We start from the raw sequence: 20,765 nt of genomic DNA on the forward strand, positions 1-20,765 counted from the left end.
TCTTACATTTCTCAATGTTCAGCAACATCGCCTGTAATAGCTGCACACAAAAGGAAACAAACACTTTAACAACTATTTTCAACCATTTCATTCCCTTGCACCTCTCCGAAGTCTGCTGCACAGTTTGTTATGTAAATATGCACAGACAGTAATTAGCTTTATTTTTACATACATCAAAATGAGCTGTTTGTGTCAAATTATATCAGCAAGGATTAAGATGGGCAGCCCATATGTGTCATCATGCTTCCGCGTGCCAAAAAAGCATGCCCACAACTCACTAATCCTAACTGCATGTTTTTTGGAACGTGGGAGGAAACTGGAGCACCCAGAGGAAACCCACACAGTTACGGAGAGAATGTACAACTCCATGCAGACTGCAACACAAATCGAAAGCAGATCTTACAGCTGGAAGCGTAAAGCAGTTGTGCTAATCGCTACACTGCTGTGCCGCCAGCTACTGTGGAATGAGTTAAGACACGCAGTGACATTAGTGACACCTGTAGCTCCCGCTGAAGCCTGATCACTAATTGATCCTTAACCCTTGTATGGCTATAGCTGTCCACCACTCTTTCAAAAGAGAACACAGAACATCAATTCTTCAACAGTAAAGTTTCAAAGAGAAATTATACAAGTGTTTTAAGAACAAAAGAAATAGGAGTAGGCCATTTAGCCTCTCAAGCCTGCTCCACCATTCAATAAGATCACAGCTGATCATTTAACTAGCTTATCCCATGATCCCTTTTAAATCCAGATATGTACTGATCTAGGTTTTGAATACAATCAACAGCAAAGTTTCCCTAGGCCGCTGGTATACAGAACTCTAAAGATCCACCACCCTTTGAGTTTTGAAATTTCAGAACTAAATGAGCTTTAATAGATTGTGAAGGTCTCTTTCTAGGCTCATAGAAAACCCAGAAAATCTACAGCACAATATGGGCCCTTCGGCCCATGATGCTGTGCCAAACACATACTTACTTTCGAAATTACCTAGGGTTACCCATAGCTCTCTATTTTTCTAAGCTCCATGTACCCATCCAGGAGTCTCTTAAAAGACTCTATTGTATCCGTCTCCACCATTGTCACCGGCAGCCCATTCCACGCACTCACGACAATCTACATTAAAAACTTGCCCCTGACATCTTCTCTGTACCTACTTCCAAGGACCTTAAAACTGTGCCCTCTCTTGTTAGCCATTTCAGCCCTGGGAAAAAGCCTTCAACTATCACACGATCAATGCCTCTCATCATCTTCTACACCTCTATCAGGTCACCTCTCATCCTCCGTTGCTCCAAGGAAAAAAGGCCAAGTTCAGTCAAGCTATTCTCATAGGGCATGCTCCCCAATCCAGGCAACATCCTCGTAAATCTCCTCTGAACTCTTTCTATAGTTTCCACATCCTTCTTGTAGTGAGGTGACCAGAACTGAGCACAGTACTCCAGGTGGGGTCTGACCAGGGTCCTATACAGTTGCAACATTACTTCTTGGCTCTTAAACTCAATCCCATGATTGATGAAAGCCAATGCACCATATGCCTTCTTAACCACAGAGTCAACCTGTGCAGCAGCTTTGAGTGTCCTAAGGACTCTGACCCCAAGATCCCTCTGATCCTCCACACTAAGAGTCTTACCATTAATACTATATTCTGCCATCATACTTGACCTACCAAAATGAACCACCTCACACTTATCTGGGTTGAACTCCATCTGCCACTTCTCAGTCAGTTTTGCATCTTATTGATGTCCTGCTGTAACCCTTGACAGCCCTCCACACTACCTACAACACCCCCAACCTTTGTGTCATCAGCAGATTTACTAACCCATCCCTCCACTTCCTCATCCACGTCATTTATAAAAATCACGAAGAGAAGGGATCCCAGAAAAGATCCCTGAGGCACACCACTGGTACAGAATATGACCTCCGTACAGAATATGACCCGTCTACAACCACTTTTTGCCTTCTGTGGGCAAGCCAATTCTGGATGCACAAAGCAATGTCCCCTTGGATCCCATGCCTCCTTACTTTCTCAATAAACCTTGCATGGGGTACCTTGTTAAATGCCTTGCTGAAATCCATATACACTACATACTCTACCATATACTCTACCTTCATCAATGCGTTTAGTCATATCCTCAAAAAATTCAATCAGACTCGTAAGGCATGACCTGTCTTTCACAATGCCATGCTGACGATTCCTAATCATATTATGCCTCTCCAAATGTTCATAAATCCTGCCTCTCAGGATCTTCTCCATCAACTTACCAACCACTGAGGTAAGACTCATTGATCTATAATTTCCTGGGCTATCTCTACTCCCTTTCTTGAATAAAGGAACAACATCTGCATCCCTCCAATCCTTCGGAACCTCACCTGTCCCCATTGATGATGCAAAGATAATCGCCATAGGATCAGAAATCTCCTCTGTCGCCTCCCACAGTAGCCTAGGGTATATCTCGTCCGGTCCGGTGACTTATCCAACTTGATGCTTTCCAAAAGCTCCAGCACATCCTCTTTCTTAATGTCTATATGCTCAAGCTTTTCAGTCTGCTATAACTCATCCCTACGATCACCAAGGCCCTTTTCCGTAGTGAATACTGAAACAAAGTATTCATTAAGTACCTCCGCTAACTCCTCCGGTTCCATACACACTTTTCCACTGTCACACATGATTGGTCCCATTCTCTCACGTCTTATTCTCGGGCTCTTCACATACTTGTAGAATGCCTTGGGGTTTTCCTTAATCCTGCTCACCAAGGCCTTCTCATGGTCCCTTCTGATTCTCCTATGTTCATTCTTAAGCTCCTTCCTGCCCTATAATTTTCTAGATATCTATCATTATCTAGTTTTTTGAACCTTTCCCTAAGCTTTCCTTTTCTTCTTGGCTAGATTTTCAACAGCCTTTGTACACTACAGTTCCTGTACCCTACCATCCTTTCCGTCTCATTGAAACATACCTATGTAGAACATCACGCAAATATCCCCTGAACATTTGCCATATTTCTGTCATACCTTTACCCGAGAACATCTGTTGATACTTCCAAGTTCCTGCCTGATAGCCTCATATTTCCCCTTACTCCAATTAAACGCTTTCCTAACTTGTCTGTTTCTATCCCTCTCCAATGCTATGGTAAAGGAGATAGAATTGTGATCACTATCTCCAAAATGCTCTCCCACTGAGAGACCTGACAACCAACCAGGTTCATTTCCCAATACCAGATCAAGTACAGCCTCTCCTCTTGTAGGCTTATCTACATATTATGTCAGGAAACTTTCCTGAACACACCTAACAAACTCCACCCCATCTAAACCCCTTCCTCTCGGAAGATGTCAATCAATATTTGGGAAATTAAAATCTCCCACCACCACGACCTTGTTATTATTATACCTTTCCAGGATCTGTCTCCCTATCTGCTCCTTGATGTCCCTGTTACTATTGGGGGGTCTGTAAGGCACTCAGTAGAGTTATTGACCCCTTCCTGTTCTTAATTTCCACTCACAGAGACTCAGTAGACAATCCCTCCATGACTTCCTCCTTTTCTGCAGCCATGACACTATTTCTGACCAACAGTGCCACGCCCCCACCTCTTTCGCCTCCCTCCCTGTCTTTTCTGAAACATCCAAAGCCTGGCACTCGAAGTAAGTATTCGGGCCTCTGAGCCATCCAAATCCCTGTAATGGCCACAACATCATAGCTCCAAGTACTGATCCACGCTCTAAGCTCATGATGCTACTTGCATTGAAATAGACACATCTCAAACCATCAGTCTGTGTGCATCCCTCCTCTAACACCTGCCTATTCTCCCTCTCGCACTGCTTGCAAACTTTCTCTAATTGTGAGCCAACCACCCCTTCCTCCGTCTCTTCAGTTTGGTTCCCATTCCCCCATCAATTCTAGTTTAAACTCTCCCTGATAGCCTTAGCACACCTCCCTGCCAGGATATTGGTCCCCCTCGGATTCAAGTGCAACCCATCCTTTTTGTACAGGCCACGCTTGTCCCAAAAGAGGTCCGCATGATACAGAAATCTGAATCCCTGCCCCCTGCTCCAATCCCTCAGCCACGCATTTATCCTCCACCTTACTCTATTCCTATATTCACTGCCTCATGGCACAGGCAGTAATCCCGAGATTACTACTTTTGAGGTCCTGCTTTCAACTTCCTTTCTAACTCCCTGTAGTCTGTTTTCAGGACCTCCTCCCTTTTCCTACTTGTATCGTTGGTACCAGTATGTACCACGACCTCTGGCTGTTCACCTTCCCACTTCAGGATATCATGGATGCGATCAGAAACATCCTGGACTCTGGCACCTGGGAGGCTAACTACCATCCGTGTTTCTTTCCTGCATCCACAGAATAACCTGCTTGATCCTTAACTATAAGAGTCCCCTAGCACTGCTGCCATCCTCTTCCTTTCCCTACCCTTCTGAGCCACAGGGTCAGACTCTGTGCCAGAGGCCACTGTTGCTTCCCCCGGTAGGCCGCCTCCCCCAACAGTACTCAAACAGGAGTACTTATTGTTAAGGGGGCCAGTCACTGGGGTACTCTCAAGTACCTGACTCTTGCTCTTCCCTCGCCTGACTGTCATCCACTTATCTGTCTCCCAAGGCCCCAGTGTGACTACTTGCCTATAGTTCCTCTCTATCATCTCCTCACTTTCCCTGACCAGACAAAGGTCATTGAACTGCAGCTCCAGATCCTTAACACTGTCCCTAAGGAGCTGCAGTTCGATGCACCTGGCACAAATGTGGCCGTTCGGGAAGCTGGGAGTCTCACGGACTTCCCACATCTGACACCCAGTACAGAACACCGGCCTCACAGACTTACTTCCTATTCCTCACAATTAGCTTACCTCACCTTGAACTGTTATTGCTCAAACCCTGTTGAACCAAAGCCCTCCTACTCTGTGTCCCACTCTATAAAGTTTTCTTCTTTTATATCCTTCCCGCCGGTCTAATTCGCTGACGTCCATGCGCTTGCGCAGTCATGCCTTGATCAAACCGCTGAGGAAAAAACTGTCTTCTTTTAAATGTACTCCATAGAACCATGGAAAATTGCGCAGACGGGACTAAATAATCTTAACAAGTACCCATATTTTTATCGCTTGGAAAGTACACACCATATTGGACACTTTGAGGTAGAGATTTCCACGAATCCACAACCTTCCGACTGAAGAAAGGTTTGTTCATCTCACAAGATGAGCTCTTTAAAAACACTCTAGCTGTGATCTCCCTTAAGAAGTCGCTCCCACTTCCTGAGGAGACTGAGGTCCTTTGGAGTATACAGGCCTGTCTTTCACGTGTTCGACCAGTCTGTTGTCGCCAGTACAATCTTCTATGCAGTGGTGTGCTTGGGCAAAGGCATCAACACGGGTGATACCAACAGGCTTAATAAACTGATTAGAAAGGCTGGCTCTGTTATAGGAGTCAAAACTGGACATGCTGGAGGCTGTGGTAGAACAAGGGACCCTATGGAAAATCCTGGCAATTCTGGACAATGTTTCTCATCCTTTGCATGCCACCTTGGCTGGACAGAGGAGCACATTTCACATTTAGTAACAGACTAAGACAACTGCACTGCTCCAAAGAGTGCTTTATGAGGTCATTCTTATCCTCGGCCATTGGGTTCTATAACGAGTCAACCTAAAGCCAGGGAAGTGATGACCCCCGCGCCCCCGCCCCCCCCCCCCGTTGGACCGTTTGTGGTAACTTTTTTTAATAAACACTTTCTACTTCCCTTCTAATATTTATATCTGTGCACTTGTAATACTACTGTGACACTGTAATTTCCTTTGGAAACAAAAGTATCTATCTATAACTGTAGAAGACATTTTTTCTCACTTACTGAAATCCCCTTGAAATAAGCCACTTGTCTTCCTAAGTGCTTCCTGCATCTGCATGGCAGCTTTCAATGATATGGGTAAAAGTACCTATGAGCTCCCGTGCTCCATACTATTAACCACACGACTAGCATTACGTTTTCAAGATGTAGAATTTATAGTTTTGCAGAGATTCTTCTGGCTGGGAATTCCAAGCTTAGGTGGCAAGCTTTTCTGGAGAGAAGTTAGAAAACACTTCACAAAGAGCAGTTTGTGCAAAACCGAATGCCATTTAGTTTCATTCTCATACAGCCTTTTTTCCCCTCACCCCAAGTATTTTTCCAATTTCTCTTTTAAAGGCTACTTTGAATCTGTATTCACCACTACTGATCAGAATTTCATAAATCTTAATCAGTCAGTGGCTCTCTAACTTCATTGGCCATTCAATGGTTTCTTCTGGTCATCTACCCAATTTCATTATTGTCCTTTATTAAAAGCAATAACAGTTCAGTTCTGAAACGATATGAAAAACACACATCTTATATTGACAGATTTTTGTTGAGCAACCGTATTGGAGCCCAGCTTATATAGCAACTACCTTAATAGACTTGAATAGACTTGACAAACTAGATAATTTTTATCAGCTCCCATATTTCCCTGTCCCTTGAAAATTAGATGTTGTGTTTGATGTACGTTGCTTTCACCTTGGCACTTTAGTTAGCATGACTTCACCAAACAACTCCCAATTTGCACATTCACACAATGAACAATGGTCATTCAGGTCTCTGCCACCAAAGAACCATATTTAGTAACAGAAAACACTTTTAGGAGAAAAACAGAGGAAGATGAGAAATCACGTTTTTCTGGTGAATGAAAGCCTCATTTACAAAGTGCAGTACCGAAAAGTGTCAAACTGCTAAAGTTAACAGAACAACTAATTTAAATGACATTGGGGAAGAACTAAAAAGCATTACTATATATCTAAAAAATATAACAACTTATTGGTTATGAAAAGAGACATGACTGGTGCTGGGTGGGTGGAGGGGGTGCTTATATCCAGTATATCACAATTTCATGTATCAGCAGGAAATCATGTCAAAATACTTTTGATGCCATGATCAACCAAATGCTCAACTTAAAATTCTGTCCTGCCACTACTTTGGGGAGCACAGTGATGTTCACGACGTACAATTGTTACACATCTCTAAGGTCCCAATCTTGATCCTGACTGCTGTTGTTTGCTCAGACTTTGCACATTTCCCCATGACCACCTGGGTTGGCTTTGAGTGCCCTGACATCCGCTCACATCCCATATTGTAGGCAAAGGGACATGACCCTACAATTGAAGCAATAAAGAGAGCAAGGGGGGCAGTCTGAAGATAGGTTTCAGAGAAATAATTTATGCAACAAGATCATTGAATTGCTCTGACCACCTTCAGTGCCATCAGCAAAACATGAAAACAGCTATATCATTCTTTTTGTGAATGTTAGTGTTCAAGGTCTTCATTTAATGATATTACTATCATCCAAGTAATTAAGTATCCCATGCAGACTGAGGGAATACCATCAACCTTCATATGAGAAATTAAATAATGGCCCTTCACAGTAAAGATACCAATGGACTATTGAGACATACTTTGTGTTCCAATTTTATCTCTGAACTGCAGGGTCATGAATGCCAAAGGGCACCAGGGAAAGTCAGAACAGAGTGGGTGAAGGAGATAGTTACTGCATGTTTAATTTACAAAGCATATCAATTACATTACAGAACATGGCTGATCTTAAGGCTAAACATTCATTTCAGAGCAAAATATTCCATACTACAATGCAAACTGAAAAAAAATTACTTCATCCAGTGCATGTAGGATGCTTTTACTCTTCTAGCATCCTCTGCCCACTGTTCAGTTCAAATGCCTTTACCATTCTTTCTCAAGAACACTAATTTACTACTTTTCATACTCCGAATGTTGAGTGGATATTCGTCACATGGAATCATCTTCCATTTCCAAATGCATCACAATAGCAACTTCACGACTTAAAAAAAAGCCATTTTATAATGCTAACATTTAGAAATGTCTAGTTAAAATCCTTATCTCATTCTCTAGTTTTTCAGATACCTGGTCATCCCCAACAAACACAAAACATTTCAGTTCTATGCATTTATATTAGTTATTGGTTCATATGCAAGTGTAGGTCCAAAAACAGAACAAATTGATTTGCATAAAAGCAGACTGCAATAAAGATCCAAATCAGCAATGAAAACTTACTTGCATGTTTGTCTGCCAGTCCGATAAGGGTGCTTGGTATATCTCGTCTTCTGTAAAAGCAAACCACTTTTGCTTCAACATTGCCATTTGCAGTCTGCAATAGGTGAGAAAAAGATCACCGTTAATTAGAACAATCCAAAACCGATAGAAAGCAAGATGACAAAGTACTTATCAATGGGACTGGCTGCATGGAGATACTTTATTGTCGCCAAATAATTGATACTAGAACGTACAATCATCACAACGATATTTGATGAGATGTAGGAATAAGACCATAAGACAGAGGAGCATAATTAGTCCATTCAACCCATCGAGTCTGCTCCACCATTCCATCATGGCTGATCCCAGAGCCCACTCAACCCCATATACACCTGCCCTCTCACCATAACCTTTGATGCCCTAACCGATCAGGAAACTATCAACTTCCACCTTAAATATACCCATGAACTTGGCCTCCACCGCAGTTGGTGGCAGAGCATTCCAGATTCACTACTGACTAAACAAAAACTCCTCCTTACCTGTTCTAAAACAAATATTTCACACAAAGTTTAAATAAACATCTACCCTTTAATTTTACCCTGTGTTTGAAAGGCTCCATAGCAGTCTGTGTGCTAAAGGTGGAATAGGTCTGAATACCAATTCATCAAGTCATTATCACTGATGAGATCCATTTTCTTCAGCATTTCCAACTCTGAAGTAGAGTTTGAGAACACAAGACAGTGTGAGTCAAGTATAGTGCCTATAAAAAGTATTCACCCCTCTTGAAAGTTTTCATATTTTATTGTTTTAAAACATCGAATCACAGAGGATTAACTTGGGTTTTCTGACACTGATCAACAGAAAAAGAGCCTTTCATATCAAAGTGAAAACAGATCTCTACTAAGTGATCTAAATTAATTACAGATATAAAACACAAAATAATAATGACATTGGGGACTGCATAAGTATTCAACCCCTTCAAGTCAGTACAGGTGTCCCCCGCTTTTCGAACGTTTGCTTTACAAAACCTCACTGTTACAAAAGACCTACAGTAGTTACCTGTTTTCGCTAACAGAAGGCGCTTTCACTGCTATGAAAAAAGGCAGCGCCGAAAAAACAGCGTGCGCCCCGAGCAGCTGCTTCTCCTCCAGATTCGAAACGGCATTCTAGCTGGTATTGCTTAAACACGTGCCTGTGAGCAGCCATTAGCAAGATGAGTTCTAAGGTACCGGAAAAGCCTGAAAGAACTCGTACGGGTGTTACACTTAGCGTAAAACTAGACATAATTAAGCGTTTCGATTGTGGTGAACGAAGTAAGGACAAAGTGAGTTTGGCTGTGGAAGCTGACGAAGATGGTGTTGAAGAGGTTTTGACATCCCATGACCAAGAACTGATAGATGAAGAGCTGATGCAATTGGAAGAGGAAAGGATAACGATCAAAACCGAATGCAGTAGCGAATGGACCGAAAGTGAAGTCGTCCAGGAACTGAACGTGAAACAACTGCGTGAGATTTTCGCTGCAGTGATAAGTACGACTTAATGTACGACGTGATGATTTGGTGTGTCATATTAAAGTACAACTTCAATTTTGAAAGGGTACATCGGTTTAGGGCATATTTGCAGGATGGTTTGAGTGCTTACAAAGAACTGTATGATCTAAAAATGCGTGAGGCTAAGCAGTCAAGCAAGCCTTCCACATCAGCCACAGCAGAAGACGAACCTCAACCTTCGACATCAAGGCAGGCAGATGTAGAAGAAGATGACCTGCCTGCCCTGATGGAAACAGACATCGAGATGACACCCCAGTGTCCCACCACCCCAACCCCCGGGCAGCAAACCCGATACCGATCCGCGAAGAAAGCAGCAGTAGCCGGGATGCACCCAGCACATCTTTAAGAAAAAAAAGACAAAATAAACAAGCTAATTAATTAGGTGCCGCCCGGCACGCAAATGTCAGCCCAGAACAGAGGCGATTGCCACTATCGGTTCGCTGCCCGGAGGGTGGGGGCCACTGCACCACCCCAACCTCCGACGACTTAGCCTAACACACCATCATCAGTGTGCTCGGCACTGTCCCAATTCCCGTAAGTGATACTACACTGTACATACATTATTTCTACTTTATACCGGCTGTGTATTTTTACATGTTATTTGGTATGATTTGGCAGCTTCATAGCTTAAAGGTTACTGGAGAGCGCTTGCACTGCGTTTCTGCCGAGAACGCTTGTGTGAGATTTTCGCTACGGAGAACAGTGCGGTAATGATTGTGGAAAAGTATTTCTACTTTATATAGGCTGCGTATTCATCATATCATTCCTGCTTTTACTATATGTTACTGTTATTTTAGGTTTTGTGTTACTTGGCATGATTTGGTAGGTTATTTTTGGGTCTGTGAACGCTCACAGATTTTTCCCATATAAATTAATGGTAATTGCTTCTTCGCTTTACGACATTCCGGCTTACGAACTGTTTCATAGGAACACTCTACCTTCAGATGGTGGGGGAAACCTGTATTTAGTAGATGCACCTTTGGCAGCAATTACACTGTTGAGCCTGTGTGGATAGGTCTCTCTTAGCTTTGCACATCTGGACACTGCAATTTTTCCCCATTCTTTACAAAACTTCTCAAGCTTTGTCAGATTGCACGGGATTGTGAGTGAACAGGAAGATTGGTGATACCTTCAAATTCATCATAGTTCCTAACATGAAGTAGTAAATTTATTTCATTTTCACTCCTGGCCGTTTTCCGTATATCCAAGCCTGGATGCTTGAAACTGTAGTGAGCAAAAACAGTTCTGAATTGTCTTACTGCTAATTTCTCACCAACCATCAGTGATAAAAGTCACTCCTTTTTGAACACAAATACACCCAACTGTCCTAGTTAGAAACTGCTCCTGCCCAAAATAAGCAGCATGGAGTCCCAAATAAATGAAGGGAATTCCGGCTACTTTCTCGATTAGTTTTTGTTCATCAAGTAAGCAGCTGCCCGATTAACCGATGGCTCAATACACTGCACTTGCCACTTGAGAAAGTGCAGCATCAATGCACAAAGCTAGTTCCAGGGATGGTGGATCTACCACTTGAGTCTACATGGCCTGAATTCTATTGAATTTAGAAGAATGAGAGAAGGTCTTATTAATGCAAACTAAATTCTCAAGCTCCACAGACTCGAAATGGATAGAACATCTCTCCTAGCTTAGACAATGTCATAGATTAAGTCACCATTTAGGACTCACATGAAGAGAAATTTCTTCACAAAGACTCGTAGAGGCTCAGTCATGAACATTCAAAGCAAAATTCAATAAGCTTTCCAGATAGTAATTGAATCAAGGAAAAGGGAGGAAAATGACAGTGAGATAGAAGATCAACTAGAATCATCATGGCAGAAAAACTTGAAGGACCAATGGTCTTATCACTTTGTCCTACTTCAGAAGTTTTCATGATAGAGTGGTCAGGAAACCACTGACCAACCATCAAACTTACTTAGCAGTTCATCAACATAGTCATAGATCTGACAATCCAAGGTCACCTTCTCCTCCCATGCATGCAAAAGGAGTTACATTCCTCCAAAAATGCTTTTCTTTCTCTCAACAGTTTGTCTTATTTGTTACTGCATGTATACTAACTGCTTCCACACTCTACTTTGGAAGCCTACTCCATAAACACTGGAGCAATAATTCCACCCCCCCCCCCCGATTAACTTTGAATTTATTCTTTTAAGGACAGACTGAAATTCTGTCAAGAAAGGGATCAGTTTCATGCAGCCCCTCTGTGTACATACATCTATTGATGCTTCTGGACACATCTTCAGTGATGTTCCTGGAATCATCGGGAGTTTCGGGTCTTTCAACATCATACAACCTCCTCCAGGTGACCCAGCTGGGGCTGATCAGACCCCAGCTTGTGTCCAGATGGCTAGCTACTTATGACTCCATGGCTCCCCTCTTTTGAGCCACAGCCATCTCGAGGCCCTCTCTGCCGCATCCGTGGTACTGCGGATGGCTCTCCTCTTCCTCTCTCCCTCGATGCCCAAAATGCTGAAGGCTCTAACTAAAGAACGGGCTATGAATCCCCTACAACCAACCTCCACTGGGAGACACCTCGCTCTCCATCCAGCCTGCTGCAATATACTAAAAGCAAATCCCATCACTCCTGAACAACTGTTTTTATGGAAATGTGCCCAATTTATATAGCCAATCATATGAAAATTATTCAATTATTTTTAAAAATACAAGGAGCTAGATATAATTCTTATAGCTGGAAACCAATGACTGACAAAGTGGGAGCAGGGTACCAAATTTAGATGATCAACTATGGCCTTATTGAATGGCAGAGCAAATTTGTAGAGACAAAATGACTACTATTACTTTCTATATTGCTCTAGTCCAATCAACCTCTCCATTCTACAATTATTCCACTTGTTCTCCTCCGTATCCATAATGCTGTGATAGCCAGCATTTTGAGGTCACACCACTGATTGATTTATGAAGTGGAAAAAATACATCTTTCCACTCAATATTAACCCATGATTATAAAAACACATCCAATTTGCCTACAATTCACGCATTTAAAACCGAAGCTTAATTTCATCTAGCCAATTAAAACACTCTAAATGCTGGAGGAACTCAGTAGACCAGGCAGCATCTATAGAAGAGTACGGTCGATGTTTCAGGCTGAGACCCTTCAGCAGGACCCAGCATCTGCAGATTTTTTCTTGTTCTTAATTTCATCTAATTATTTACTAGCTGTGATCTTAATTTTTTCGGCTTTGTTACACTTTGATACACCGAATGCAAGGCTATTTTCTAATTGATACATGTAGTCAGTGGATGGGATTTGCCCCAGCCAAGAGATTTTGTAACCCTGAGATTATTTCTTTGCAAGGCTCCTCAGAATCCAAGCATTTCATACGATTAAAGATGATCTGATACTCCAATAATCCACTATCTAACCATTCAGAAATCCCAAGTTTTTGCACCCAGCTCACCTCAGGGCAGATCACCACCCACTAGTCGAGGAAAATTCTTTTCATTTCAGTCCTAGATGACCTCATTCTGAAACCACGCCAACTGGTCCAATAATCTTCAGCCAAGAGAAGCATCCTCCTTGCAATTAGCCTGAAATTTTTCTATTTTTCTGAGATCTCCTCTCAATTTTCCAAATTCTAAACACTGCAGACTGGTTTACTCATGCTAAGATCACTGGAACTAGCCCACACTAGAATAAGTTTAAAAAAGAAAATAATTATAAAATGCTGCAGAACTGGATTGCTGGCAGATATGGAGTTGGCAGTAAAGACAAACTCAAAAATGTCAGCAGCTTACATCCCATTTCTAACCTCCATTTCCCTTCTACATGCTGCAGTTTCCAAAATTCAAGATCAACTTGCCTACAATGTTTTTTGAATTATCTACCCTGCCACATATTAAAACAGCTTTGACATCTTGAAATGCATCACCTTACAATTATCAGAGTTAAATTCCAACTCCTATCTTACCAACTGATCCATATCATCCTGTAGCTCATGATTATCTTCCTCACTATCAACAACACTACCAATTTCCACATCCTATTTCCTACATCCCTATCCAAACTGTTAACATATATGACTAACAGTAATAGTCCCTATGGTACACCACTCATCATAGGTTTCCAATTATAAACATAACCTATCACCACTACCCACTTGACTCCAAGTACCAAGCTAATTTAGGATTTAATTTAACCACTTGACTTGCCCATGGGTTCTCTTCTAATATTTTTATTAATTTATATATATAATATATGAGAGCACAGGAAAAAAAATGTCAATACATTAAACTAAATCGCAAATAAAGACTCCTTACCCTATATTCGTAAAGTCAATTAGTTCGTAACATTGAAAAATAATAATTTTATTATATAAAAAATATCTAACCCACAACCAAGACCTAAACTGATTAGTAGAAAAAAAAAGAAAAAAGATTGTTAGTCATCATCTGCGCTTTAACAGCAAATCAAGTTTTGAAAATAATTCAGAAAAGGTCCCCACAATGTTGGAAAGTCTTGATTAGATTCAAAGATTGAACATCGAATCTTCTCTAAATTTAAACATGACATCACATCACGTATCCATTGGGCGTGAATAGGAGGGGCCACATCTTTCCATTTAAGCAAAAGCGTCCTGCTGGCCATAAGAGACATAAAAGCCAAAATGTGAAAATCAGATGGCTCCAAAATAACATCCTTTCTTCCAACAATACCAAATAAAGCAGTCAAAGGATTAGGCTTGAAATTTACTTTAAAAAGTATCGAAAAGGTTTGAAATTCTTCTTTCCAATATTTTCCAAGACTCAGACATGTCCAAAACATATAAATGTGTGAAGCTTCTCCATTATTGCATTTGTCACAATATGGAGATATATCTAAATAAAAACGAGACAATTTATCTTTAGTCATATGGGCCCTATGGACCAGTTTAAATTGAAGGGTTTCACAGGATCGAACTAATGGAATCATCTGGCTATCAATAAAAAAAACGAATACTCCTTATCTACTGGATGAAAAAAAACGCCAGGCATCAACAATGTTGCATTTCATTAAAAAAAAGATTTAATAAACACAACTGATTTATTTGGTATCATTGGTTTAAAAGATGAATGATCTAAAACTGGATCTAAGCAACAATTAAAGTCTCCACCCATCACCAATGAGTACAGACTTAGATCTGGCAAAAATGACAAAAAACGCTCAAAGAAACCTGGGTCATCTATATTTGGAACATATATACTGGCAAATACCATTAATGTGTTATTTAGTTTCCCCAGATACTATAACAAAATGCTCATTAGTATCAGAAATTACTTTATGTTGAACAGAGAGAACTTTATTATCTATGAGGATTGAAACCCCTCTTGCTTTGGCCTGAAACGAAGAGTGAAAATGAGATTCTCTCCATCGATTAAAAAAGCGTGAATTGTCACACTTACGTACATGTGTTTCTTGAAGAAAAACAATGGGTACCTTAAGTTTTTTAATATAGGCAAAACTCTTATTTCTTTTCACGGGGTGATTTAGTCCTTTTACACTAAAACTAAGTAAATTAATACCTTGATCCATTTTAAGGCTCTTTATAAGAAAGATTAAAATAACAATCAGAAAAATGTATATCAAACCCAAATAATAAACCTTGAAATATATTAACTAAGCAACAGAATTGACTAGATTCCCAAATTAGCTTCAAGAAAAAAGGACTCTCCATCCCTCCTCTCCCTCCCAAAGAAAGAAACTCGGTCATAGAGCAACCAATATCTACTTTCCCTAAGCACATTCCCTTAGAAAGCCTGTTGGAACCACTCCAAGAATTCAAGGTTATTTACTATTCCAACCAAGGCTAAATAAAATACAGTGAGAAACAAGCTTAGATGGGATTATCAAACAGAAATAACAATTATTCATACTAAAAAATATTAAAGCCATTAAAGCTCCACCCCCGGAACTGCATTCTAGCCAGCATTGCTTAAACACATACCTGTGAGCATCTGTGCTTTATGTCAATTTATTCTGAGCATCTGTTAGCAAGATGAGTTCTAAGGTATTGGAAAAGCCTAAAAGAGCTCGTAAGGGTGTTACACTTAGCGTAAAACTAGACATAATTAAATGTTTCGATCGTGGTGAAAGAAGTAAGGACAAAGTGAGTTTGGCTTGTGGAAATTGACAAAGATGATGTTGAAGAAGTTTTGGCATCCCATGACCAAGAACTGATAGATGAAGAGCCGATGTAATTGGAAGAGAAAAGGATAACAATCAAAACCGAATGCAGTAGCAAACAGACCAAAAGTGAAGTCGCCCAGGAACTGAATGTGAAGCAACTGCGTGAGATTTTCGATGCAATTGTCAACAATGATTGCAGAAAAGTACGACTTTAATTTTGAAAGGGTACTTAGGTTTAGGGCATATTTGCAGAATGGTTTGCGTGCTTACAAAGAACTGTATGATAGAAAAATGCGTAAGACTAAGCAGTCAAGCATACTGTCATTTTTCAAGCCTTCCACATCAGCCACAGTAGTTGACGAACCTCGACCTTCAACATCGAGACAGGCAGACATAGAAGATTATGACCTGCCTGCCCTGATGGAAACAGATGACAATGAGATGACACCTCAGTGTCCCACCACCCCAACCTCCAATGACTCAGCCTAACACACCATCAGTGTGCTCGCTGTCTTCCCGATTCCGGTAAGTGATACTACACTGTACGTACATTATTTCTACTTTATACAGGCTGTATATTTTTATGTGTTACTGTATTTGGTATGATTTGGCAGCTTCATAGCTTAAAGGTTACTAGAAAGAGTCTTTCTGCCGAGAGTGCTTGCGCCGAGTGTTTCTGCCTAGAGCACTTGCATGAGATTTTCACTGTGCTAGACAGTGCTTCAATGATTGCAGAAAAGTATTTCTACTTTATATAGGCTGTGTATTTATCATATCATTCCTGCTGTTACTTTATGTTACTGTTATTTTAGGTTTTGTGTGTTAATTTCGCATGATTTTGTAGGTTATTTTTTGGGTCTGGGAATGCTCAAAAATTTTTCCCATATTAATAAATGGTAATTGCTTATTCACTTTACGACATTCCGGCTTACAAACCGTTTCATAGGAACACTCTACCTTCGGACGGCGGGGGAGACCTGTGTACACACACACACACACACAGTCATTCATTTTTTTTTAAAAGTCTAAAAATTCTTGCCCCTGTTCCTTCGTATAAAACCATTTAGATGATCTGTCTTTCAATGTAATCCTCAGTCGAGTCGGAGAACGAAGAGAGGGTTTAAAATTTTGACTGTACAACTCCGTCATAACTTTTTTGAACTTAGTACATTCTACCATAACTTCTGATGAAAAATCTTGAACAATACATACCTTTTGATCTTGGTAGTCAATCATACCTTTTCCACGGGCAGCTCGAATCAGATGATCCTTTATTTGAAATTCATGGAAACATATAATGACTGACCTTGGTTTAGATTTTGAAGCCGATCCATACATAGGTGACTTGTGAGCACGATCAATCAAAGGCAGAGACCTTATAATATCAGGGAATAGTTCCATCAAAAGATTTGCAAAGAATTCTTTAGGATTATCTCCTTCTGTTTGTTCTTTAAGTCTCAAGATTCATAAGTTGTTCCTCCTACTTCTATTTTCCAAATTAATAATCTTCTGTCTCATCATTTCGTTGGTCTTAAATTGTTTTTTATATAGCTCTTGCATATCATCCATTCTCACGTCCAGTAAAGTATTAACATCTTCATGTTCCTTTATCTTCTTATCATGTTCGGTTAGAATTGCTTGAATATCTTCTAGTTTTGTACCTATTTGTTTAATTTCAGTGCTGATTTCTTTTCTAAACTGTTGAAGCTCCTCAGTAAGCTTTTGAATTGAACTTGCAATAGCTTCCAAAGCTGCTTTAGTAGTCATATTAAAATATTATCCCGTCTAACGATAACATTTCAAAAGGCTGGAGAGAAAAATAAGTAAATTAGGAGCAGCAGTAGAGAGCTGTTACTCCATCAGCAGCCAACAGGCAGTCTTCGTCCATGGGTTCTAAACTTCTGGACCAGATTCCCACATCGGAACTGGTCAAAGGTCCATGTGAATTACATCAACTGTATTGGTCTCATCAACATATTGTTACCTTTTGAAAAAAAACATAACCATATTGGTCATACAGGATCTACCCTTAAATTTACACTATTTTTGAATAAAATCAGTCTTTCTGATTGTAGATTAATCTTGTCCTTTGATCTTTAGACACCAACTTCCCTACCACTGACATCATATTCAAAAGCCTGTTGTATTTAGGCTTATCCATGTGACCCTTCATGAACAAAAGTCCAGCATTCTTGTCACACAGTCACCTGACAACCTCTCCTGCGGCTAGCAAAACTAGATAATCTCGGATAGGACCTCAGTGCATCCCATAGCAGTTTGGAAAACATCCCATCAGGCCTTGGGGACACACCCACCTAATCATTCTCTGTTATTAAATGTTAACATGCTCTGGAATTTCACTGTCCCCCATCCAGATTCTCCTGTTATAATGTAAACATATCAGGCATTAATGTTAAGATCTTGCTTGTGTCTTTTGGCTTGGTAGGCAGATTGCCACTTTGGTCCCTAAAGGGTCTTTCTCTTCCCTGGTTACCCTTAATATAAATGAGAAGATGGCAGCGCGACACAGCGCGCGCGGCCGCTCCGAAATGATATCGTATTTGTTAAGTAGGGGCTGTGCACAATCCTGATTTGATGGAGACAGATGTGAGGAGCACAGAGGAACATCTGGAGAAAATTCTGAAATGCCTGCTTCGCTGCTGCTGCTACTGTGCGATTGAGAATCTCCAGAGGGGAAGGCCCCAAATCCTTGGCTTTGCCTACTGCCTGTTGCTGGGGCCGGGGTCGAAACGCTCGGCAGAGATGGTGCTTGGTGCTGGAGGGCTGGTCGGAGGCTCGAAGTTTTTGGACGGACTCAAGAGTTGGCTGTGGTCGGGTGCTTCCAGGGTGCTGCATCGGCAAGTTTGCAGCGCTGGAGGTTCATGGCAGGGAGAGTTTTTTTTCTTCCTTCTACCGTCTGCGTGAGATGTTGGGACTTTCGAGAGACTTTGAGACTTCTTTTCTTACTGTGCCCATGGTCTGCTCTTTATCAAATTACGGTATTGCTTTGCACTGTTGTAACTATATGTTATAATTATGTGGTTTTTGTCAGTTTTTCAGTCTTGATTTGTCTTGTGTTTCTGCGATATCATTCTAGAGGAACATTGTATCATTTCTTAATGCATGCATTACTAAATGACAATAAAAGAGGACTGCGTGTCCTCATAATCTAATAATCTAATCTAATCTAATTTAATATCCTTATGAGATTGTTGTGAGATTTAATTTCCTTGGTCCTGGCCACCAGTGATATTTCATGCCTAACTTTTGCCCTCTTCTCCTTTCTGTACTCCTGAAAAGTTCTCTATCATATCAGGAGCTGCCAATGAGCTTCTCTCAACAGGAGCTGAGACTAGGAGTAAATTGTTAGCAGTAGCTGACTGACTATAAGAAAATTAAAAACAGCCAATAAAAAGTTAGGGTCAAGCACAGCAATCATTTTGAAACAGGTCGGTGTAAAACTGGGGAGCTGAGGCTTTGAAGCCAAATAAGTGGTTCAGATCTTAGGAGTAAGAGCACTTTTAAAATACTGCTACAGTGAGAAGGCACAGGTAAGGTTTTGCTTTTCACCCTTAGTCCTTGATTCAGTGTAAGCAGCGGAATGTTCCTCCTACGAGATGTTAGAAGTCAGGGAACTTCATGGTCTCCCTGATGACTACATCTGCAGCCAGTTGCTCTCATGCAACTCCTGACAGACTGGGTCAAGGAACTGGAGGTGCATCTGGAGGTAATCAGGATCATCTAAAGAAACTGAGGGCTTCATACATGAGACTTGCTAAGATGGTCATATCCAAGGTGCAGGTTTCAGATGGGTGACCACCAAAACTAAGGGGAGTAAGCAATCAGTGCAGGGGACGCATGTGGCCATTTTTATCAACAACCCCTTTCAGGGATTTGGGGTGGGGGGGGGGGGGAGGGGGATGGTTGATCAAGACACAGCAGCAACAGCCAGGTCAATGGTACTGTGGCTAGCTCTGAGGCTGAGTAGGCAGGAGTAAAATCAAGCAGAATGTGATAACTAACTCCTGTATTGTGAGGATAGGGAGTTCAAGGCTAAAAGCAGTACTTTGAAGATAGTAGTCTCTAGATTACTCCCAGTGTCACATGCTAGTCAGGAATGTGATAGGACTGAATGAGTGGTTAAGGAAGTGGTACAGTGGGCAGGGTTTCAGGTTTTGGATCATTAGAACCTCTTCTGGGGCAGGGGTGACCTAAACAAGAGGGATGGGTAGCACCTAAACTGAAAAGGAACCAATGTTTTGGTTGGGAGATTTACTGGTGCTACACAAGAGGGTTTAAACTTGACCAGGTGAGAAAGTAGGTGAAATGAGGGATTGAAAGAAATTACAGATATCATGATCAACAAAAAACAGGCAGCAGCAAGGTAACAGACACAATGGGATTGGTGAGTTGAAGTCTGTAATTTTAATACTAGGAGTATTATGTGTAAAGGTGATGAACGTAGAGCGTTGAAGAGTACATAAAGCTATGATATTGTGGCCATAACAGACTCTGTTGAGAAGACAGGAATGGATATATTTTGATCTTTTAGAAAAAAGATAGAGGTAAAGGATGGGATAGGGGTGAGAAAGCTGTACTATTAATCACAGACAATATCTAAGGCTACGTCCACACTACACTGGATAATTTTGAAAACACCGGTTTCGAGTAAAAACGACAGGCGTACACACTAAGCGTTTTCCAAAATATCTCTGTCCACATTAACACGGCTATTTGGGCGAATCTCCTCTACTGGGCACACGCAGGACAAACAGAAAACAAGCGAGCAGGAAACGGCATACTTAGTGCACGTTTGTCCAGTTACAGAGTAGAAAAACTTCAAAGAAATTGCTCTTGGCTCTCGTGCAGGAGGACTTACAACTAAAAAAGAACAAATACTGGAGCGTATGGAGGCAACCGACATGGACATGGACAGTATGACCCGGCTGACGACGAACATTGAAAAACTGACTAACTCTGTTGCATTAATAAAGCACCTTGTTAAATGTATAAAACA

At 41.1% G+C, this 20,765-nt stretch overlaps 1 protein-coding gene across 3 annotated transcripts in view; it reads right to left on the minus strand.

Moving 5' to 3' along the window:
* The window catches only part of LOC140203938 (metastasis-associated protein MTA1-like), a 183,926-nt gene that overhangs the window by 99,442 nt on the left and 63,719 nt on the right, over window positions 1-20,765 (minus strand). For all 3 annotated transcript variants that reach the window (XM_072270113.1, XM_072270112.1, XM_072270111.1), the window contains exon 3: window positions 8,078-8,171. In XM_072270113.1, the coding sequence (XP_072126214.1) occupies window positions 8,078-8,171 (94 nt within the window). The remainder of the gene's footprint in view (window positions 1-8,077; window positions 8,172-20,765) is intronic.

The sequence above is a fragment of the Mobula birostris genome, chromosome 10 (assembly GCF_030028105.1).
Source record: "Mobula birostris isolate sMobBir1 chromosome 10, sMobBir1.hap1, whole genome shotgun sequence".
In the NCBI taxonomy this organism is placed as follows: Eukaryota; Metazoa; Chordata; class Chondrichthyes; order Myliobatiformes; family Myliobatidae; genus Mobula; species Mobula birostris.